The sequence below is a fragment of the Anomaloglossus baeobatrachus genome, chromosome 3, assembly GCF_048569485.1.
Source record: "Anomaloglossus baeobatrachus isolate aAnoBae1 chromosome 3, aAnoBae1.hap1, whole genome shotgun sequence".
Classification (NCBI taxonomy): domain Eukaryota; kingdom Metazoa; phylum Chordata; class Amphibia; order Anura; family Aromobatidae; genus Anomaloglossus; species Anomaloglossus baeobatrachus.
Window position 1 is genome coordinate 331,562,538 of NC_134355.1, and position 25,047 is coordinate 331,587,584.

Sequence of the window (25,047 nt, forward strand, 5' to 3'; positions counted from 1 at the left end):
ACCGCAGAGTGAAGTCAAAGAAGCCAACATGTGCTCAGCATCTCAAGGAACGACTTCAAGACTCTTGGAAAGTCATTCCAGGTGACTACCTGGTAAAGCTACTTGAGAGAAAGCCAAGGGTGTGTAACGCGGTTATCAGAATTATTTGGGGTCTTTAGAGGAATCAAAAGTTTTACATATAGCTTGGTTTGTTTCTCTTTACTCCTTGTTTCCATGTGTGGTCCTTTGTTTAGTTTGCTAATCCAATGTGCACATTCCAATAAGAAACTAGGAAAAACAGTGCATGTACAGGTGTGTTCAAACTTTTGACTGGTACTTTACATATCCCAAAATGGTGTCATTAAAAGATACAACTCTCTTCCCCCCCCAAAAAAGTGCTCATAAAGCTACATTGACATGAAAGCGCATTTTGAAATATGTAGGCACACCATGCAGGTAGACTTAAATGAAAAATATACCAACTTGCTTGGAACCACTGCTTCCAGTCTCAAGCACATCAGTGGTTCACTTGTTAAAGGGAATCTGTCAGCAGAATTTTTTAATTTTTCTGAAAGCAGCATGATGTAGGCATAAAGACCCTGAATCCAACGATGTATCACTTAGATTACTAGGTGCAGCGTCTCTGACAAAATAGAGTTTTTAGATTTATCCATGCAGCAGAGCTGAAAAAGCTGTTCCACCCACACCAGGCTCTCTATATACAGTGACCATAGACAGTAAGATGCTTATCAGAGGAGGGGGCAGATTTTACAACAAGGCACAAGCCAGCTAGTCAAAGCAATGATAATGTGTTAGTAATAAAACACTCAGTTGAAGTGAACAAAATCACGGGAGCTTGACATGACACATCGTGGAATTCTATGTTTTAACCCCTACCTCATGCTATCCGCAGATTACATAGCAAAAACCTGCTGACAGATTCTCTTCAAATCTATGAGATTTAAGCAAGAATCTGGGAAAAAAACGCACAATAGTCATATCGCACTTCCAAAAAAGATTTTTGCTAACGTATTTATTACACTCACAAAATACAGGTAAATTATAGCAAGTAAAAAACGTCTTTCACTCTTTCCCTTGTGAAAGAAAACAAGACGCTGTTCTTACTTGCTCATTACACAAGGATATTTGGTTTTCAGACTGTAAAGGCCGCTTTACACGCTGCGACATCCCTCATGCAAACTCGTTGGGGTCACGGAATTTGTGACGCACATCCGGTCGCTTTAGCGATGCTGTTGCATGTGACACTTTTGAGCGATTTTGCATCGTTGCAAAAACGTGCAAAAATGCTCATCGGTGACATGGGGGTCCATTCTCTAATATCGTTGCTGCAGCAGTAATGAAGTTGTTTCTCGTTCCTGTGGCAGCACACATCGCTCCGTGTGACACCGCAGGAACGAGGAAGCTCCCCTTACCTGTGTCCCGCCCGCAATGCGGAAGGAAGGAGGTGAGCAGGATGTTACGTCCCTCTCATCTCCGCCCCTCCGCTTCTATTGGGCGGCGGATCAGTGACGCAGCTGTGACGTTGCTGTGACGCTAAACGATTTCCCCCCCCTTAGAAAGGAGGCGGTTCGCCGGTCACAGCGACGTCGCAGGGCAGGTAAATAGTGTGACAGGTCTGGGCGATGTTGTGCGCCACAGGCAGCGATTTGCCCATGTCGCACAACCGATGGGGGCGGGTACCCACGCTAGCGATATCGGTACCGATATCGCAGCGTGTAAAGCGGCCTTTAGAAGCGAAAGTGCCAAATCTATTTAGTGATGTGCACCTTTTATTAAATATAGTGCATACCACGTATATGTGTGTTAGATTCAGTACGTTTGTCTTAAATGTGGGCTACAGTAATCTTGGTTATTCTTGAGCACATGATTGTTTTTTCTTTAATTTTGTAATTATAACAAAGGAAAGCGATAAAGGAATCTGTGCATATTTAGTCATGAAATTCCTAGCTTTACAAAGACTTCTTTTGAGATAAGATTTTTTTTTTTATTCTTTTTGTGGTAATGGGAGAAAAACAGATTTTGCATTAATAATTTAATAGTATTTCTCATGTACACTGCACTCTAGTGATGTATTCCCTGAAGTTTAACTCGTGCCCAGGAGCACCATAGGGTCCTCTGGGTAACAGCAATGACTTTTTCTTGTTTATTGCAAAGTTCCTTAGGGGAATTTAGCAGATAAATATAAGGCGCAGATTATGTATAGCAAAGTAATAGACATTCAGCTGGAGAACCAAAGCAGCATGAATTGTTGTTATCATTAAAATCCGTCAGTATTACAGTATTTCACACCTCCAACTATACTGAACAAAAATATAAAAATATAAAAACGCAACACTTTTATTTTTGCTCCCATTTTTCATTACCTGAACTCCAAGATCTAAGACTTTTTCTATGTACACAAAAGGCCTTTTTCCCTCAAATGTTGTTCACAAATTTGTCTGTAGCTGTGTATGGCTCTTTCAGACGGCCGTGCAATATGATCCATGCACAGACCAGAATGCACGGACTGGCCGCAGCTCTCCTGACCGGAGTGTGATAGTTTCATATACAGTATTTCTATGAGGCTGTCGCGCTCAGGGCAGGAGATCCCAGCCAATCTGTTGCATAGCAGTCTGTGCACAGACTGGCCACGGGTTTCCTGTGCCAAGCTTTACAGCCTCATAAAGATATATGAAGCTGTCAGGCTCTGGACAGGAGAGCCGCAGCCAATCTGTGCATTGTTTGTTGCACGGACATCTGAAAGAGCACTAAGTGAGCACTTCTCCTGTGCTGAGTTAAGCCATCCACCTTACGGGTGTAGCATATCAAGTTGTTGATTAGATAGCATAATTATTGCACAGGTTTGCCTTTTTGGCTGGCGACAATAAAAGGCCACTCTAAAATGTGCAATTTTGTCACTTAACACAAGGCCAGAGATGTTGCACGTTTTGAGGGAGCGTGTAATTGGCATGCCAACTGCAGGAATGTCCACCAGAGCTTTTACCCGTGAATTGAATATCCATTTCTCTACCATAAGCCGCCTCCAAAGGCTTTTCAGAGAATTTGGCTGTACATCCAAAGGGCTTCACAACTACAGGCCATGTGTAACCACACCAGCCCAGGACCCCAACATCCAGCATCTTCACCTCCAAAATTGGCTGAGACCAGCCACCCAAATAGCTGCTGTAATAATCCGTTTACATAACCAAAGAATTTCAGCACAAACTGTCAGATACCGCCTCGGGGAAGCTCATGTGCATGCTCATAGTCCTCATCGGGGTCTCCACCTGACTGTAGTTTGACATTGTAACCGACTTGAGTAGGCAAATGCTCACATTCAGTGGTGTCTGGCACGCAACACCCTTTTATAGCCCGATGTACGCCGCACAATTTACATATACCACCACATTTTAAATCCATACACAAAACCGCAATCATTGTTGTTATACTTATGCCTCTAGGCAAATTCCTTGAAGAGTGTTTTTTCAAATATGGGGTTACTTGTGTCCACTGTTAGGCACATCAGGGGCTCTGCAAATGCGACATGGTGCCCACAAACCACATATGGGGTATCAGTGCACTTAGAAGAAATTGCACAACAAATTTTGGGTCCATTTTCTACTACCCTTGTGAATATGAAAAGTGTGGGGCTAAAGCAACATGTGGGGAAAAAAATATACAGTATTTTTTAATTTTCACAGCTCAACATTATAAAATTCTTGAAACACCTGTGGATTCAAAGTTCTCACCACACGTCTAAATAAATTCCTTCAGGGGTGCAGTTTCCAATATGGGGTCACTTCTGAGGGGTTTTCACTGCTTAGATACATCGGGGGCTCTGCAAATGCAACATGGTGATCGCAATACATTCCACCAAAGTCAAAATGTCTCTCCTTCCCTTCCGAGCCATGATGTTCACTCAAACAGTAGTTTTCTACCGCATATGGGGGTATCAAGTGAAATTGCACAACTCATTTTGAGGTCTATTTTCACCTGCTACCCTTGTGAAATTGAAATATGGAATATACTTTGTTTGGTAACTGTATTTCAGCTGAACTCAGACCTGCAACCCTTCATGAATGGGAAGTACAGTGACACATCTTTCAGCTTGAATTCTGCCCCTGTTGTCCTTCACCAGGATTTTATAGGAAGAGAGGCATGGATGGAGCAGGTCAAACAGGTAATAACTGTTTCTGGTCGTGTGATGGCCCTGTTCAAAACTGCGGCATTTACCTATTCATGTCTTACATAAATAATTGATAGAATTTATCTTGTCTGTTATATTATTTACCAGCATAAATGATTTATATAGCACGCACATTTCTGTTCCTTCTAACAAAGTTGTAATTACATAAAAGGTAGTAACAACAGCATGAGAAAACCACTTAAAACTTGGTCTGTGTCTGCAACAAATTATTTTCTAAAAATGAAAAATCAAGCAACTTAAATAATCTTAATTAAAAATTTCCATTTGCATTGTGTCTACATCTCTCACACATCCCCATACTAACATTCCTCAGTCACACTCTTCTATCTACCTTCTGATTCTAATTAAAGGGATCCTGTAAGTTGATTCATGTTGCCCAAACTTCGAGCAGCATGAATAAGAAAGAGTCTGGCTGCACGGTAGCACCTAGGTATGTGTTTCTATGAAGTGTTCTGGCATTTCACTGTCCTGGTTAATTGACAGTTTTCTGCATGTGTGTTCATAGGGGGAGATGTGTCAATCACCTGGATTGGTGCTAAGACAAGCTGACCGGCAGCAGTGCTGGTCTAGTCCAATCTCATCTTATGGTCCCTGTCCAGTTTTTTTAATTATGACCTCAATTCATCAAGGTGTTTACGCAAGAATTCTGGTATAAAACACTTTCAAATTACTCAAATTTTGTGCTCAATGTGTCATTATGCAAACATTTTTTTCAATTTTTGGCATTATCCTGCCAATTTTTCACAGCTTTGTCAAAATGGGAAGAGCCGAGATGGAATGCAGTGTCACATCCACCAGACAAATTTAACAGAACTTGTGTCTTTTCTTACACTACAAATGTTACTCCAGTTTCTCACTGCAGTAACCTTTCTGTCGAGGTGCACACCAGTGATTAGATGCACCAAATTTACTGAAATTTACTGGGGCCTTTGTTTTGTCTGAAACACTAGAGCACTTCAGAGAAAAACATACCTGCCATAGTTCTAATCATGCGGACAATCTCGGATTCATGCTGCCTGTGGCTTAGGTAGTACAAAACAAGAATGCTGCGGAGACACCATCACATGTTTCTCAACGCTGGCAGGAAACTAGCCAGGTCTTTCACCGGGAAGGAACAACCACGGGAAGGGCAATCTCCAGTCAAGGAACCCGCCTATACCCAAACATGGTATTCATCCACAGACAGCTGTTTCGGGGTATTTGCCCCTCATCAGTGTGGAGTAGGAAACTGGCTAGTGGGAGCAATGCCTAGTAGAAGACTACATAGGTAAGGATGGTTGACCTCGGGGAGATCAAGATCCAACAACGCGGAGACACCATCACGTGTTTCTCAACGCAGTGACACTAGAACAAGGCCCCCTGGGAAAATATGCAAAACAAGAATGCAGCGGAGACACCATCACATGTTTCTCAATGCTGGCAGGAAACTAGCCAGGTCTGTCACTGGGAAGGAACAACCACGGGAAGGGCAGTCTCCAGTCAAGGAATCCGCCTATACCAAAACATGGTATCCATCCACAGACGGCTGTTTCGGGGTATTTGCCCTTCATCAGTGTTGAGTAGGAAACTGGCTAGTGGGAGCAATGCCTAGTAGAAGACTACATAGGTAAGGATGGTTGACCTCGGGGAGATCAACATCCAACACTGCGGAGACACCATCACGTGTTTCTCAACGCAGTGACACTAGCACAAGGCTCCCTGGGAAAATATTCAAAATAAGAATGCCACGGAGACACCATCACATGTTTCTCAACGCTGGCAGGAAACTAGCCGTGTCTTTCACCGGAAAGGAACAACCATGGGAAGGGTGTCTCCGCAGTGTTGGATGTTGATCTCCTCGATGAAAGAGGAAAGACCTGTTGTTCCTTCCTGGTGAAAGACCTGGCTAATTTTCTGCCAGCGTTGAGAAACATGTGATGGTGTCTCCGCGGCATTCTTGTTTTCCATATTTTCCCAGGGGGCCTTGTTCTAGTGTCACTGCGTTGAGAAACACGTGATGGTGTCTCCGCGGTGGTGGATGTTGATCTCCCCGAGGTTAACCATCCTTACCTATGTGGTCTAGGCAGTATGAACCAACTGACAGGTTCCCTTTACCATACATTTAATCAGTCAATAAATAAAGGAAATTATGATGAAATTGATATTAAAATTAATATTTTTACTCAATCATTAAAATAAATATTTATTACGGATTCATAGAAATACTAGGCAGGAGAAAGTCCCATAAATTATAGCAGCGGTTTACCAGAAAATAAAGTGCTTAATGCAATGACCATTATTATATATAAATATCTATTTTTCATATATAACAAAGTGCACAATGCGGAATTAAATATCAAAGTGATATGGTATATATGAATAAGATATGGTATAAATGCCTTTAATATAAAAAATTATAAAGTGCTAAAATATGCTAATCTATAAAGGGAATTATACCTTCTATGTGGTCAAAAATAATTCAGGCGTGCCGCTGTTCCCCGACGCGCGTTTCAGCGATCCTAAAACGCACGTCGGGGAATAGCGGCACGCCTGGATTATTTTATTTAATTTCGCACTGTGCACTTTGTTATATATGAAAAATAGATATTTATATATAATAATGGTCATTGAATTAGGCACTTTATTTTCTGGTAAACCTCTGCTATAATTTATGGGACTTTCTCCTGCCTAGTTTTTCTATGAATCTGTAATAAATATTTATTTTAATGATTGAATACAAATATTAATTTTATATCAATTTCATCATCATTTCCTTTATTTATTGTATCCCTGGGGATTTTTATCTAAAGGTTTTTTTTATATATATTGACATTTAATGGTGATTTTATACGGAATTTTTGATTATTATATTATTTATTTATTATTTAATCAGTCAGTAAGAAGTAGGGCGCAGATGAACATGAGTATAGCCTCAAAATCAAATACCCAGAGTCTCATCATAGTCTGTTACCATGGCAAGACATAGAAATCTGCAAGAACTGAAATAAAAAAAAATATATAGAACCTGCACCTTTGGTATTGAATTAATGTATAGGTGCATTAATCCACTATGTGGTCAATATACAGACATATACATAGACGCTGCGGCAGCACACTGCGATTAATGAATATATGAATTCCAATATTGCTATAAACGTTTAAACTTGAGCTACTTAGCGTTTTTTTATATCAAATGACACAAAAGCCATCCAACCACTTTCATGTATTCATTAATTGCATTGTGCTGCTGGACCGTGTATTAATATGCGCTAGAACTGAAAACCCAAAACAATATGATTAAGAGTTTTGAATAGTTGTGTCAACTTTATTGTTAGATGTGTTTAACTTGAAATATGCACTATGAATGGAACCTGTGCACTCGCAATGTAAAGGCTCTGATACCACTTGGAACATGGCAAAGGGTATGTTTCACAAAGGTGCTGTAAACCTGGATGTCCTCTCTGGTATATGTAGTGCCACAAGGCTTATAAGGGCATTCCGGGAACTAGTTTTACAGCTGGAGAGACAGGCGGGTCTGGCTATACACACACGTCCGCCCATGGCTGCGTCTTATGTTTTTAAAATTGTGTCTGTTTAACACATGGCCAGTGTGTGGAGTCTGCTATGCCTTTGGAAGTAATCCGTGAGAGAGGGGGATTAGCTTGATCTGACCAGGAACGGACGCCATACCGTGTGTTGCTTTGAAGGCGCAAGAAGGCCTATGTTATTTTGCTGGAAAGCCAGTTTATGTGGAAGAAATAAACTTGCTCTTTAGAAAAATAACATAGGCCCTTATGCGGCTTCAAGGAACACAAACACAGTATGACGTTTGTTACTGGTCATGTCAAGCTAATCCCACTCTCTCAGGGATTACTTCTAAGGGCATAGCAGCCTCCTGACACTGACCATGTGTCAAACAAACAGACACCATTTTAAAAACATGAGACACACCCATGGGTGGAGGTATGTGGATAGCCAGACCCGCTCATCTCTCCAGCTATCCGTAAAACCTGTCCCTGAAATGCCCTAATAAGCCTCGTGGCTCTACAAGTACCAGGGTGGACATCCAGGTTTACCACCTTCATGATACATATACCCTCTGCCATGTTACACACTGTAAAGATTATTTTTCCTAAATACAGTATATGTTACTAAAATAATTCTTTAGAACCTCTGGAGAGTTATTTTGCCTGAAATAATAGTTTATGCACTTGTTTTTTAATTATTGTCTGTAATTATGGTGCTATAAACTCCAATAACTGCACTCAGTTGGTAGAAGTCTGGTGAGAGATAAGGGTGTGTGTCAAATTGAAGTAGTTTATGCCAAGTTATAACCAGGGCTGTGGAGGCAGTAAGCCAAACCTCCGACTCTAGCTCTGACTCCTCAATTTCCCTGACTCCGACTCCCTCATTCATGGCTTATGTGTAGGTGATATATTTACTGTAGTAAAATGTTAACATCAGGCTTTTAATCATTATTATGATAGAATAATCAAGCTGTTTAGATAGAATATAAAATATATTATTGGAATACAACTTTAGAAAACAAAACAAAAAAACCCTTTAAATTGTAAATATGCATTACGTTATTCAGTAAGTGGAAAAACGTTTTCACCAAAAGCGTACTGAATAATACTTTTGCAGTCTATGAATTTGTATCATCTTCCAAGGATCCTTCTTCATAGATGAACTAAAATCTGACGTAATTATTTTAAGGTTGGAGAACAACCTCTCTACACTAACTTGGGTTGGTGGCAAAGTGGCAACATCTCTAACAATTTCAGGGTATAAAGGAATTGCCGCCTGAACTGTCAGTTTTGATGAACAGCTGATTTTTTTTTCTGAAATATAGTCAGTCTGTTTGCTATGAGAGTGGAAACTTTTTCCCTGCGACAACGCTTTTCCTGCTCCATGTTGTCTAAATACTTTTCAAAATTAAACTCTTCATCAGATGAGGCCGAAGATACAGCAGCAGTAGCACTGGCAGGACTCAAGTCATCTTGCTCTTGACAGTCCTATAGCCACTCATCCTAGCTAGAGATGAGCGAACCTAGGTTCAGTGTTCGTATGAAACACAGACTTTACAAAAAAAAACATTAGGGGTTCGGAGTTCTGGTGCTTTACATATACAAACCACTTGAGTGAGCATTGTTGTACTTGGGTATGCTCGATGCTCAGTCCAGTACGAGCCACTTGCAGTGTTTGAACAGCTCGCCCTAGGGGTAACAACAGCATGATCAGATGTAGTGTGCAGCAAACAACAAGAAATGGAAAAACCAAGCCCACCCTCCAAAAAAGATCTGTTTATGACTGACTGTAAGTGGGCAGAGACCCAAAGTGCACAACTAGTGACTTGCATTGAGGTTCAGGTGAAATCCGGTTCCCAAGCTGAACTTTATCTAAAGTCCACCTGAAGCCGCCGAATTGAACTTCCACGGGTTTGCTCATCTCTAATCCTAACTGCTACCTCTGTCAGAGCCTCTTTTCCTTTAGTAAGCTGTTGATCATCCAGCAATTTATGATGACTTGGGTCCACATAAACAGCTGCCAGAAGAATTTTATTTTCTAATAGCGTGTCTCTCTGAGTTTCATTGAAGCAGCAATGCCATCTGCAATTAAACCTCCTCTTTGGAACAGGCAAAACAGCAAATTCATCCACTCCTTTATGAAAATGCTGGGACATAAATCCTCAGCTTATCATCTTTTAGTCACTGTAAATGGACGATGAAGCAATTCCTTCAATTCAGCCACCTGTGTCCACTGACCTTCATTTAGTGTTACCTGAGTGTTGGCCATGTTTACAAGAAAGGGTTTCAGCTCAAGCAATCGCTCAATCATTAAATATGCGCTGCCCCAACAAGTGGCTGGATCTAAAATTGCCTGTTTTTCAGCATGTCTCTTAGAGATAAAATCAATTTTAGGGGTTCTGGCAGCAGTAACCAATTTCCTCACTTTGCCAATCAGAGTTCCAGCATGTCCCTCTTACTGGCTATCTCTTATTGCCGGCTGCAGCATGTGCTCAACAGGGAGATGAATAGGAGAGAGAAGCAGCTTCAACAAGATCATCTAGTTTTGAACTATCATTTTGCTGTTCTTGTGTAGTAATATCTGTTTGTTCCTCCGTTTCAAGACCAGGACTGTGATTCCATCTCAGACTTACTGAATCTGGAGTTTTCTTCTAGCTGCTGTTCACCTTCATTATTCTCATTCATCAGTTTGATTGTACTTAGCATATTTGAAGCATTGTCAGTTACAATAGCAAGAACCTGTATACTGCATTGAACTACTGTACCCAAATTAATGTGTTTTAGGAGTTGGTCCATATTATGCCAATTCCAACTCCACCATAATGGACACTGACTCCATGACTCTGACTCCACAGCCCTGGGCATAAGGCCATTGTGTATAAAAGTAATTTTTTTCTAGCATTTCTGGTGCAAACGTTCTGCCAAACAAGCTATAAAAAGGCTCCTGTGTGAGTGGAAATAAGACATTTAAGTGGTGGAAGTGTCAAGAAAAACATGTCAGTTGTCTCACCTGTATTAAAGCTGTCAACTCCAGTATCTTTAATCCTATTATTGCTATCAAATAAAAATTACTAAACCTTTATTGTCCATAAGTTACTTGTAAAAACCTATTTGTTTAGTAACTTATTTAAAGACAAACTAATAATACCACCATCATGATATATGCCCTTTCAGCATGATATATGAACACATCAGCCCTTTAAAGCAGCCTTGATCTTTACCGCCATGTTCAAATTATTGGGTTTATTTTTTTATTTATTTATTTTATGGGGTTTTTTTTTAATCATCCACTTTAGTTGCATTTTGAAAGGCTATGCTCACAATGTTTTTTCAGTGTACATTTACCAAACACAACCAGAGCTGTCAATGATGTTTTATAAAAGCTTCACATATTTTTGTAACATATCTTGTCTTCTTTTCTTTTCCAGGCTCAACTAAAGGGAAATTTGATAGACTTAGCAAAGGTTAGTATATGTACAAATATTACTTATTCACTTCAGAAAAAAATACTGTACCTGAAAAAACAACAAAGTGCCACCTTGTTATATGTAAATAAAAGCTATGACATTTAGAATGACAAAGAAAACGTAAAAAATATTTATCTGCTCATGTTCTATTCCGGCAGCTTTTTTATTATGCAGATAATCTAAAAATGACAAAAACAATCCCAAGTATAGAAAAAAGATTAGATCAAACTTTGCTGGTAACACAGTTTAAAAAGAGAAAAAGGAGCCAGCACGATCTGAAATTGGCATGCGTCATATAAAAAGTGCAAATTCACAGATTTATTCCAACTGCACTATAATAAAAAAAATGAGATTTTTAGCAAATAATTGATCAATTCTTTGAGCCACCCCTGCCAACGTCACGGCAAATCTCAATAGGGGGTCCTACACTATATTATATATTTCATGTGCCATGCGGCCTCCTAGATAAAGTTAAAAGCAGAACCATACTGGAGCACACATACCTGTAACCTGTATATAGCCGCTTCCATGTTGCAAAAGAGGCAATTATGGATAGAGGCCAGCCCAGGTCCCAGTAAGTGGAGCAAGCTCTACACCCACCAGGACTATATCAGAACTGACCCTCCCAGTGCCAGACAGCAACCATTGATAAAGGCGGACCAGATCCAAGTATGGTGCTTAAGTAGCATTGCCTGTGGAAAGGGGTGAGGCAACTGAATGTGAACAGCTACCAACAGGAGGAATACATTGCAAACCAAAATCAGGCGTGCATGGTATGGTGATGGTCAGTCACCAGAAATTGTAGCATAACTACAGTCATAACAGAGAAAAAGGAGCCAGCACGATCTGAAAATGGCATGCATCATATAAAAAGTGCAAATTCACAGATTTATTCCAACTGTACTATAATAAAAAAATGAGATTTTTAACAAATAATTGATCAATTCTTTGAGCCACCCCTACCAACGTCACGGCAAATCTCAATAGGGGGGTCCTAACCTATATTATGTATTTCATGTGCCATGCGGCCTCCTAGATAAAGTTAAAAGCAGAACCATTTCCACAGGCATTGACAATTAAGCACCATACTTGGATCTGGTCCGCCTTTATCAATGGTTGCTGTCTGGCACTGGGAGGGTCAGTTCTGATATAGTCCTGGTATGTGTAGAGCTTACTCCACATGCTGGGACCTGGGCTAGCCTCTATCCATAATTGCCTCTTTTGCAATATGGAAGCGGTTATATATACAGGTTACAGGTATGTGTGCTCCATTATGGTTCTGCTTTTAACTTTATCTAGGAGGCCGCATGGCACATGAAATACATAATATAGTGTAGGACCTGCCTGTTGAGATTTGCCGTGATGTTGGCAGGGGTGGCTCAAAGAATTGATCAATTATTTGCTAAAAATCTCAATTCATATTATAGTACAGTTGGAATAAATCTGTGAATTTGCACTTTTTATATGACGCATGCCATTTTCAGATCATGCTGGCCCCCCTCTCTCTTGGTAACACAGTTTAGAAATAAAAATATATCATTGTATTGTTACTAAAAATATTTTTTTGCTTTTTATGGAGTTACTGTTTCTAAATAAAAGGGGTTTTTTGTTTTGTTTTTTTTATGGAAAAAATATGTGCAGTACTGTTTTTGTAAGCAATGTTTAGCAGTATGGATAGTATAGGATGGATAAATTGACTGATTTATTTTCCCCTTCCATTTCTTTCATAAACGTTTGGGGATGTCTTAGGCTTCATTTCCATAAAAAAATTTTAAGCCTGTCAAAACTGGTCCAGTTTTATAACACCCAAATGGCTGAATAAATGGAAACAAAGCCCTTAAATATAAACAACTATATGTATGATATTATATATATTTATATATATATATATATATATATATATATATATATATATATGTATATATATATATATATATATATATATATATATATATGTATATATATAAATATACATTAGTGAGGAGTGAGCACTACGGTGCTCGGTGCTCGTTAAGGGCAGTTGGATGCTCGGATGGGCGCAACTCAGGCACCCAAATATAATGGAAGTCAATGGGGGACTCGAGCATTTTTCTGGAAGATCTCCTAGAAAAATGCTTGAGTTTCCCATTGACTTCCATTAAAATTGGATGCTCAGGTTGCACCCATCCGAGCATCCAACTACTCTTAATGAGTACCGAGCACCCGCTTTTTTTTTTCTTTTATTCATCCATTTGGGTGTTATAAAACTGGACCTGTGAAAAAAGTACACAAATTTACAGGATTAGGCATAAAAAACTGTAAAACATCACTAATATTTATATTTTTGTACTGTGTGTATATATACAGTGCCTACAAGTAGTATTCAACCCCCTGCAGATTTAGCAGGTTTACACATTCGGAATTAACTTGGCACTGTGACATTTGGACTGTAGATCAGCCTGGAAGAGTGAAATGCACTGCAGCAAAAAATTGTGAAAAGTTTATTCAGAGGGTCATTTATTATTCAACCCCTCAAACCACCAGAATTCTGTTTGGTTCCCCTAAAGTATTAACAAGTATTTCAGGCACAAAGAACAATGAGCTTCACATGTTTGGATTAATTATCTCTTTTTCCAGCCTTTTCTGAGTAATTAAGACCCTCCCCAAACTTGTGAACAGCACTCATACTTGGTCAACATGGGAAAGACAAAGGAGCATTCCAAGGCCATCAGAGACAAGATCGTGGAGGGTCACAAGGCTGGCAAGGGGTACAAACCCTTCCAAGGAGTTGGGCCTACCTGTCTCCACTGTTGGGAGCATCATCCGGAAGTGGAAGGCTTATGGAACTACTGTTAGCCTTCCACGGCCTGGACAGCCTTTGAAAGTTTCCACCCGTGCCGAGGCCAGGCTTGTCCGAAGAGTCAAGGCTAACCCAAGGACAACAAAGAAGGAGCTCCGGGAAGATCTCATGGCAGTGGGGACATTGGTTTCAGTCAATACCATAAGTAACGTACTCCACCGCAATGGTCTCCGTTCCAGACGAGCCCGTAAGGTACCTTTACTTTCAAAGCGTCATGTCAAGGCTCGTCTACAGTTTGCTCATGATCACTTGGAGGACTCTGAGACAGACTGGTTCAAGGTTCTCTGGTCTGATGAGACCCAGATCGAGATCTTTGGTGCCAACCACACACGTGACGTTTGGAGACTGGATAGCACTGCATACGACCCCAAGAATACCATCCCTACAGTCAAGCATGGTGGTGGCAGCATCATGCTGTGGGGCTGTTTCTCAGCCAAGGGGCCTGGCCATTTGGTCCGCATCCATGGGAAGATGGATAGCACGGCCTACCTGGAGATTTTGGCCAAGAACCTCCGCTCCTCCATCAAGGATCTTAAGATGGGTCATCATTTCATCTTCCAACAAGACAACGACCCAAAGCACACAGCCAAGAAAACCAAGGCCTGGTTCAAGAGGGAAAAAATCAAGGTGTTGCAGTGGCCTAGTCAGTCTCCTGACCTTAACCCAATTGAAAACTTGTGGAAGGAGCTCAAGATTAAAGTCCACATGAGACACCCAAAGAACCTAGATAACTTGGAGAAGATTTGCATGGAGGAGTGGGCCAAGATAACTCCAGAGACCTGTGCCAGCCTGATCAGGTCTTATAAAAGACGATTATTAGCTGTAATTGCAAACAAGGGTTATTCCACAAAATATTAAACCTAGGGGTTGAATAATAATTGACCCACACTTTTATGTTGAAAATTTATTAAAATTTAACTGAGCAACATAACTTGTTGGTTTGTAAGATTTATGCATCTGTTAATAAATCCTGCTCTTGTTTGAAGTTTGCAGGCTCTAACTTATTTGCATCTTATCAAACCTGCTAAATCTGCAGGGGGTTGAATACTACCTGTAGGCACTGTATACAGTGGATACGGAAAGTATTCAGACCCCTTTAAATTTTTCACTCTTTGTTTCATCTCAGCCATTTGGTAAATTCAAAAAAGTTCATTTTTTTTCTCATTAATGTACACTCTGCACCCCATCTTGTCAGAAAAAAAACAGAAATGTAGAAATTTTTGTAAATTTATTAAACAAGAAAAACTGAAATTTCACATGGTCATAAGTATTCAAACCCTTTGCTCAGACACTTATATTTAAGTCCCATGCTGTTCATTTCCTTGTGATCCTCCGTGAGATGGTTTTACTCCTTCATTGGAGTCCAGCTGTGTTTAATTAAACTGATAGGAATTGATTTGGAAAGGCACACATCTGTCTATATAAGACCTCACAGTGCATGTCAGACCAAATGAGAATCATGAGGTCAAAGGAACTGCCCAAGGAGCTCAGAGACAGAATTGTGGCAAGGTACAGATCTGGCCAAGGTTACAAAAGAATTTCTGCAGTACTCAAGGTTCCTAAGAGCACAGTGGCCTCCATAATCCTTAAATGGAAGACGTTTGGGACCACCAGAACTCTTCCTAGACCTGGCCATCCAGACAGACTGATCAATTGCTGGAGAAGAGCCTTGTTGAGAGAGATAAAGATGAACCCCAATATCACTGTGTCTGAGCTGTAGAGATGCAGTAGGGAGATGGGAGAAAGTTCCACAAAGTCAGTTATTACAGCAGCCCTCCACCAGTCAATCAGGCCTTTATATCAGATTGGCCCGATGGAAGCCTCTCCTCAGTGCAAGACATGTGAAAGCCCGCATAAAGTTTGCAAAAAAACACATGAAGGACTCCCAGACTATTAGAAATAAGATTCTCTGGTCTAATGAGACGAAGATAGAACTTTTTGGTGATAATTCTAAGCGGTATGTGTGGAGAAAACCAGGCACTGCTCATTACCTGCCCAATACAATCCCAACAGTGAAACATGGTGGCAGCATGATGCTATGGGAAAGTTTTTCAGCTGCAGGGACAGGATGACTAGTTGCAATTCAAGGAAAGATGAATGTGACTCACACGTGCCACTGTGCTCCCAGGCAAATTTCACTACCCCTTGTAAATAGGTTCTAGTCTCTCAGTTTTGTCACCGACCTTGAAGGCACCAAAGACCTAGGGTCTGATACCCTGACAAGTGTAGCTGGTCCCACCAGAGGTTTCTAAAAGTCACCTCAGGACAGGACCTCTCCTCAGTACACTCCTCACTTCACCTCACACCGACTCAGACTAACTGCCACTCACTGAAATGTACCTAACAACTAAGCTCCTCCCCTTTTTCCTTCTAGGGCTCATCACTTACGAGTTGGTTTTCTCTCAAGTGAATAACCCCAGTAAGGGAGTGTGGGAAAATATATGTTATGTTGTGAACAGCAGCGAAATCCAATTCTCATTAAGGCTAACAATTCATGTCATACAGATGGAAATATACATGAAATTGTGATCTGTGGCGACAAAGCACAGGGCGCCACAAATGCGGCCAAGTACATAGATATCCTGGAAGAAAACCTCTTCCAGAGTGCCCTGGACCTCACACTTGGCCGAAGCTTCACCTTTCAACAAGACAATGACCCTAAGCACACAGCTAAAATAACAAAGGAGTGGCTTCAGAACAACTCTGTGACCATTCTTGACTGGCCCAGCCAGAGCCCTGACCTAAACCCAATTGAGCATCTCTGGAGAGACCTGAAAATGGCTGTCCACCAACGTTCACTATCCAACCTGACGGAACTGGAGAGGATCTGCAAGGAAGAATGGCAGAGGATCCCCAAAACCCAAATATGCAAGAAGATTCACGGTTCTAGTAACTCAAAAGGGTAGTTCTACTCAACACGGAGCAAAGGGTCTGAATACTTGACAATGTGATAGTTCACTTTTCCTTGTTTAATAAATTTGAAAACATTTTTTACATTTCTGGGGTTTTTTTTCTGTTAAGATGGGATGCAGAGTGTATATTAATGAGAAAAAAATGAACTTTTTTGAATTTACCAGAAACAAAGTGAAAAATGTAAAGACTGTAGAGGTGTACAATATTATTTATGGAAAGGGTAGTCTTTTGAGCTCACATTTTCAGCTTTCTTCTGAAGATGTCTGAATATAGTACAACTCTGTATTGATCGGAAACTCGCTGTCACTGGTAAAGAAAAGCGCCTTTGAATGGTAGCGATTTTAACTTTTCAGCTCCAGAATGAGAACCCATAACGTCCCCCATCACTTAACTAAACAAAAAAAGCTGTCTCCCGATCGCTCAGCATGATGCCATCTCTTTATGCAGTCATCATCACAGGCGTGTGTTATAGTGGCGGTGGCATTTCCCTTTGTTGAGGACAATAGGGGTGAGCTTGTTATTCATCATGCCATAATAAAAATACTGTGTGCCATGTGGCAGTGTGCCTCGCATCTCATGTGCGCCTGTGCTTTCCTGACAGTTGCAAGAGGCAATCAAGGCTGGCAAAGGTGTGACTGCAGCGATTGACCTGTGCCGTTACCATGGAAACAAAGCTCGGGAGAACCTCCACTGCTTCCCTCCCTCAAAGGCCAGATCTGCCTTGGAGAACATTGTATACGCTGTGACCAGATTTCCATGACATTGTCAGCAGATGATTCCCGCTGCTTAGTTTTATTTCCTTTTCCTTTCTTTTGTATTCCTTACCCTGATTATTCGGCTAAGAATGAGGTAGTCTCCATCGGACTTGTTTTCCTTCTTTTCTCATCAATTACATTGAACGGTGGATGTACAGCCTATTTTTTTTATCTTGTTTGGATCGCTACTGATAAAAATAGAATAAGAGAAAAAAAAAAAAAGGTCAAATCATTTTCTCTTGTCATGCCAGAAGCACACTTGAGGCTGAACTAGTAGAAATAATTAATGAGGTTTGCTGCTGTGACCTCAGCAAATGGCCAGGAAATAAGTTCTTATTGATTGGACATAGCCAGGGATGGCGCCAGCGTGGTGGCCTGTGGTTTTCCTGCTCCTGGGAGGACAGAAGGGGTGGGATTCTGCAGGTGTCAATAGGAAATCTCTTCTAAACTGAGTTCCACAATACCATGCAGTGTATGCCCACATCAAGGACACTCCTCATTAGCATGAAATGTGAATATACGTGCCCCGAACCTTCTACAACGCTGGTACTTCAGATAATAATATTCCTCTAAGGAAAGAGCCTTTTCCAGTTTACATCTTATGTAATGTGCTGCTAGTAAATAAGAATGTCTAATGAAAAGAATATAATATATGCAATCATTTAAAGGGAATCTGTCAACAGGTTTTTGCAAGCAGCGTGATGTAAGGGACCCGGATTCCACTAATAAATCACTTACTTTACTGCTTGCCACAATTTTTATAAAATCTGCTGCAGATCTACCAGTTCTCTGAATGCTGAAGTCTGTATAACCCCTCCTACATCACTGATTCACAGCTTTCTGCGTACACTGTACATAGGCAGAAAGCAGGGTTAAAGCGAGCTCATGACTATGTAGGACTGCAGATTTAATAGCCCGCTAGTGATTTTCTGTTAATAAAACAGTGATTTTATAAAATCTACAGCAAGCAGCCCAGTAAGTAACACAGCGCAGGAAGCAGGGTCTCTGCCCCTACATTATGATACTCTCAAATTAGCTGCCAAAAACCTGGTGATTGATTTCCTTTAAGTGACCAATAAGATTCAGCATTGTGCAGATGCTATACTTAAAGAGGTTGTCCGCTACTTTTAAATTAATGGCCTATACTTAGGGGATAGATCACCAATAGAGATGAGCGAACCCAAGGTTTGGTGTTTGGACGAAACACAGAGTTTACAATAAAAAACAGTGTTCAGGTTTGGAGTTCGGGTGCTTTATGTATGCAAACCACTAGCACAAGCATCACTGTACTTGTGTATGCTCGGTCCTCAGCCCACTGTGAGCCCCTTGCAGTGTTTAAACAGCTCACACTGTTGTCCCCCACCTCCTTTGTGGCCCTCTACCCCCTTTTTCCCTCTTTGCTCCACCTCTCCCTTTCCCGATTTACCTCTAACCCCCCTCCCCCTTTTTTTTTTCCTTCTCCCTCTTTCCTTTCTCCCTTTCTCTCCTCCCCCTTCTCTCCTCTCCTTCTCTCCTCTCCTTCTCTCCTCTCCTTCAATACTATTCTCTCTTGGGGTCTCTTTCCCCTAAGGGCAGCGGGGCCCGGTCCTTGTCCGGTGCTTTGCTGCCCGTCTAAATCCCCCTCTTTGTATATATTAAAATGTTCAGATCCACTTTCCGGTTTGGGTAGGCCGATTGGAATATTTCTTTTAAATGTAGTTGGCTCGCCCTTATACCCACTGTTATGTGTATTGGGCTGTGGTTTGTCAGCCTTGGTTTGATTTGATTTGTTTATAAATAAAGAATTAAAAAAACAAAACCGCTCACACTGGAGGTAAAAACAGCATGATCAGATGTATTGTGTACAAACAAAAAAAAATAGGAAAAACAAAGTCCACCCGCCCAAGGAAGTGATCTGTTAATGGGTGGCTGTATGTGAGCGGAGACCTGAACTGCCCAATTAGTGACTTCCATTCAGGTTTAGGTCAAGTCGCATCCCAAACTGAACTTTATCTAAAGTCCGGCTGAACTCCCCAAACTTGCATGGGTCTGCTTATCTCTAGCCATCAATATCTGATCACCGATCACCTGTTCTTGGTCCTGACGGCTGCAGCAGGCAGCCTGAAATGCTTTGTTCCGGAGTTGCCCCATCTTTGATAGTGGCTACGTCCGGTTGCTGCACATTTGCTTCCTATTGATTTGTATGGAAGGCAGATGTATAGTACGCGGCCCCTATCAGTTGACGGAGCAGCTCCGGAACTGAGCATTTCTGTCTGCCTGCTGCCACTGCCGGCACCGGGAGCAGCTGATCGGCAAGGGTGCGGGACTGTGGATGATCAGACATAGACATAGGATAGACCATCAGTGTAAAAGTAGAGGAAAACCTCTTTGAAAAGCATCAGTTGCTAACTGGGAGTTATATTTAGTTACTGTAATTGTACAGCTCATCTTCAAAATGTTTATTAGAACTTGTGAAATGGAAATATTATTTTTTACCTTTTTTATTTTTTAATTTGTCTAACTTTAAATTTTGTATGTATTTCCAGCACTGGATGTCATCAATATAAATGTAACATGTCTCTTGTGTGTATATTCTTTTCTAATTCCATTTGTGTTAGTCCCAGTGTGAACATCAGAGGGAAATATATAATTGATATAATAAATTGACCTTTGTTTTTAGTCTTGTTTTCGTACATTTTTTACTGACATTGGTAAAATAATTCATTTTTTCAGAAACATATAATTCTAAGGCTTGTTATAATAAATTATCCTTGTACGAATACAAACCATATAGGATTACCAGCTGGAGCGAAGTTTGTATACGGCGAATGGATTTCCTCAGCTATGTGCGGTTATCCAGTATCTGAATGGGTTTCTTTCCTAACCTTAGTTTGTCAGATGAAACAACTCTGAAAACTTCGGTGACAGAATATAAGGTAATCACAAGCCTGGAACTCGAGCCTGTCTCTGTTTTGTTCATTGGAGATGATTTTTGTGGTTTGCATGCATGCAACGTGAGAACATCGTTGACAAGAAGGCTGAGTTTACACAAATGATCTAGATTGAGACTCAGCTACCTTTCTTCCTTCTGTGGTGTAATTACAGCCCAATCCGGAGACAGCTAGCACAGCAAACAGATTTCATTACATCGCTCACTTAGACACTTGAAGTAAAGTTATTTCAGTTAAGTTATCCTTTATCTGTCTCACCTAGCCGGAAAATATGTCAGAAAGTTATCGCCGAAGAGCTTGTTGCGTGATTCTGTGCAAGAACAGCATTTTGTTTTATTCTTTTTTTTTGAGGTTTTAGATAAATCTGCAGCTTTTTCTGTTAGATAATATGATACCCACTCCATTCCGCAACACACAACGTTTTATTTTCCAGTCATTAAAAAAATTGTTCAACCCTATAAAATAGCGGGCAGTGTTCTAAAATAGCAAAAGTAATAATACTCAATTTACCAAGCCTCTGACATTTTGTGCCGTTGCTTCCCGGACCCTTGTTTTGTTTATTGGGTTTTAGAGATGCCTTGGTGTGCCAATCACTTTCACTGGATATATGGATGACGTATCAGCACCATTGAGGTCACAGCTGTGGCCACTATCTGTCTGCAGTGGTCACATGACCTGTTGACAAAGTCATCTTTGGAGTCTCGTGACCAGAGACCAGTGGAAGAACAACAGGGCATAAGGTGAGTATCTCATCTTTCGTTATGTTAGACTGTTGACAACTTTTTGTAAAAGGATTTTTAAGGTTGGATGACCCCCTTATTGTTATGCCTTCAAGATTGATGGAGTTTTAGATATATTTTCATGCAGCAGATTTGTTCCATAGCTATCTAAATAATCTGCATTCCACTTTGGTTGTTATTTTACCACCAATATTGATTTCTGTAAATCACATTCAGGTGAATGGGTTTGTCACAGAATTTTGCCAACAAATTTGCTTCATGTGAATATGAGGGACTGCTGATAAGTCTTTGGCTTTACCCAGAAAGAAACAAGATAGGATGATGAAACTTTACCTTTATTCCACATACTCTTCAGTGATCTCAATACATTGCTTACATCGGTATTCCAAATTCTGTTAGCCTAGCAAAAAGAAGGATTTCGTTTGTGCCTCAAACCAGGTATATGTAGCAGCCATGGCATCAGAAATGCTGTGAAATATGGTACCCTTGAGGTGTTTCTTCAGGTTTGGAAACAGACGATAGATGGAGGGAGCTAGATCTGGTGAATAAGGTCAACCAGCTGGAAGCCCAGCTCTGCCAGTTTTGCTGTGGTCGCTTGTGCAGTGTAAGCGGAGGCATTGTCTTGCAGGACAAGATTCCTTTGGACAGCTTGCCGCGACTTTTGACCTTCAGGGCTGCCTTTAATTGGTCCAAAAGTTCAATGTAATACCTTGCATTGATGGTGGAACCCTTTTGAAGGTAGTCCACTAGCAGCATGCCCTCCTTAACCCAGAACACAGACTCCATTACTTTAGTGGATGATTTTTGCACCCTGAACTTCTTTGGACGAGGAAAACCACTGTGTCTTCACTCTTGACTGCTCCTTGTTTTCAGGGTCATACAAATAAATCCAGGTCTCATCCATAGTGACCAGTCGATCCAGGAAGTTCTTATCAGTCTGGAAATGCTGACAAATGGACTCGGAAGTTTTCACTTGCATGCTTATCTGATCTGTTGTCAAACATTTGGGGACCCACTTTGCAGATAGCTTCCTCACATCCAAATGTTCATGGATTATGACACAAAAACACATTCACGGGAAATTCCCATCATGTTTGCTATTGCTTTAGCTGAAATTCGTCGATTCTCCACTATGAGGTTGTACACAGCATCGACGATCTCCGGAACAACAACCACTCTTAGTCGTCCAGGACATTCCTCATCATTGGTGCTGAAGAGGCCCATTTTAAATTTGGCAACCCAGTTCTTAAAGGCAACCTGTCACCAAATTTGGCGACTATAAGCTGCGGCCACCACCAGTGGTCTCTTTTATACAGCATTCCAATATACTGTATATAAGAGCCCAGGCCATTGTGTAGAAAGTAAAAATCACTTTATAATACTCACCTGAGGAGTGGTGCAGTGCAAACTGGTTGGATGGGTGTCTCCTTTCTGTGGTTCCGGCGCCTCCTCTTTCAGCCATCTTTGTCCTCCTTCTTCTGAAGCCTCGGTGCATGACACGTCCTACATCATCCACACAAACTGACACTGGGGTCCTGCGCAGGTGCACTTTGATCTGCCCTGAGCAGGGCAGATCAAAGTATTGTTGTACGCCTGTGCGTAACCTCAATGCCGGCTCGTGTGCATGACATAGGATACGTCATGCACCTAGTCTTCAGATGAAGGAGGACAAAGATGGCCAAAAGAGGAGGCGCCGGTACCGGAGAAAGGAGACACCCATCCGACCAGTCTGCACCGCAATGCAGCTTAGGTGAGTATTATAACGTGATTTTTACATTATACAAAATGGCCTGTGCTCTTATATACAGCATGTTAGAATGCTATATATAAGAGCCTACACTGGTGGTGGCCGCAGCTTATAGGCCCCAAATCTCGTGACAAGTTCCCTTTAACACTTTGCACCTAAGCCTTTGTTGGTAATGACAGATTCAAGATGCCTCCTTATGTAGAAACTAGTCACATATATTACTCGGGTGTGATTTTGGCCAATTTTTCCACACAAACACTTTTCAAATCCTGAATGTTCTGTGGGCTATGAACTCTGAGTTTTAGTTCCTTCTATAAATTTTCTATTAGATCCGGGTCAGGTGATTACCTAGGTCATTCTACCAGCTTTATTCCTATTCTCCCAGTATTTCACAGGCTTGTATAAATGTCGTTGAGCAAACTTTAAACACTCTTGAACATGCTTTTGTACAGCAATGGAGTCTTCATTGGTAAGTGTGCATATAGGCCATGGAGGTTGAGTGTATTACTTATTGTTTTGTACCTGCAGGTCATTCTGTAGCTTTCCACAGGTGGTTCTGGGCTCTTGTTCAACTCTTCTGAAATCTTGCAGGGAACACCTGATTGTGGCAGGTTTACCGTGAAATGATGTTAGAATGCTGTATATAAGAGCCCATTTGTGGTGGCCGCAGCTTTTAGTCACCAAATCTGGTCCCTTTAACTGTGGAATATGAAGGGCATTGATCCCCCAATGTCTGTGCCATATCACCATGAATATCTTTTGCGGACTTTCCTTGCAGAAACAAGAATTTTATCACTCCTCTGCTCTCAGTTGCTGTAAATATCGCATTAGACTTCGCCATTTTGTTTTCCCGCGTGTGTAGAACACTTGCCATAAGCAAATAACACAAAATTTTGAAAACATAAATTAGACATAGAAACAAAAAAAGATCACAAAGCCAAAGACTTATCAGCAGCCCCTCATATAAACTTCCTCTGATGGAACTTTTTTTTTCATGTTTAATTTTTTTAAGGTTCTTTGGATTCGCTGAGATTTCTCGGTGCTAGGTGAGATTGACTGTTTATTTCAGTTTTTGTTTTTTTTTAATCTAGTATGTATTGTATCCGGTTGGTTCAATTACCGTTCATTTAAAGGGAACCAACCATCAGGATTTTCGTGTATAAGGTGCAGCCAGTGCAGTACTGGCACTATCATGCACAGTGTGTACATACCATCAGGGGGCAGCTCGGGTGTTTAGGCAGCGAAATCCAACTTTATAAAGTTTGAAATTTCGTGCACTTTTTGATTGACATGTGCACCTCTGCAGATAATGTCCGGGCGGGTTATGCAGGAGTTCCCCGCCCCCCCACCAGCCTGTTCCTCCCTCTCTCCTGATGTCAGGGCGGGTTATGCACGTGTTCCCCGCCCCCCCGCGCTGCCTGTTCCTCCCTCCCTCCGGCTGTATGTAAAATGCTAATCTTCAGAAACATGGCGCCGGAGTGGGCCTCTGCGCATAGCGCTTATCTCCGGCGCCATGTTTCCGAAGCCCGCATTACACAGCTTGGTGTCTGCAGACTGCAGAACAGCTGATCGGAGGACGCGATCAGCTGTAGCTATGATGACGTGCCGCCTCAGGACACCGGGCCAGGACAGGAGCTTGCCAGCGACATCGGGGGTCAGGTGAGGTAAGTTCACAATGGACTCACATGACCCCGTGACGGCAGTGCTGCGAGACCCGGTCACGGTAGTGATATCGGGTGGCACTGTCTTCACGGGGTCAGGTGAATGAAATTACTAGCACCTGTGATGTCATTGCCCCAGCAGGCACACACACACTATATATATATACACACACCCACACTGCTGTGTGTGCGCCCCTGCGTTGACCTGGGCTCACCTTCTGAGTTCCAGGTCACTGCAGGAAAGCACTAACAGCTGTGTGTGTGTATAATGTGTGTATGCGCGTGTGTATAATGTGTGTATGC

The 25,047-nt window shown here is 41.4% G+C and overlaps 1 protein-coding gene across 2 annotated transcripts in view; it reads left to right on the forward strand.

The window, feature by feature from the left end:
• The window catches only part of PDSS2 (decaprenyl diphosphate synthase subunit 2), a 276,730-nt gene extending 256,426 nt beyond the window's left edge, over positions 1 to 20,304 (forward strand). For both annotated transcript variants that reach the window (XM_075338370.1, XM_075338371.1), the window contains 3 exons: positions 4,031 to 4,159; positions 11,121 to 11,156; positions 17,513 to 20,304. In XM_075338370.1, coding sequence (XP_075194485.1) covers positions 4,031 to 4,159; positions 11,121 to 11,156; positions 17,513 to 17,671 — 324 coding nt within the window. In that variant the 3' untranslated portion in view covers positions 17,672 to 20,304. The remainder of the gene's footprint in view (positions 1 to 4,030; positions 4,160 to 11,120; positions 11,157 to 17,512) is intronic.
• Positions 20,305 to 25,047: the final 4,743 nt, after the last annotated feature.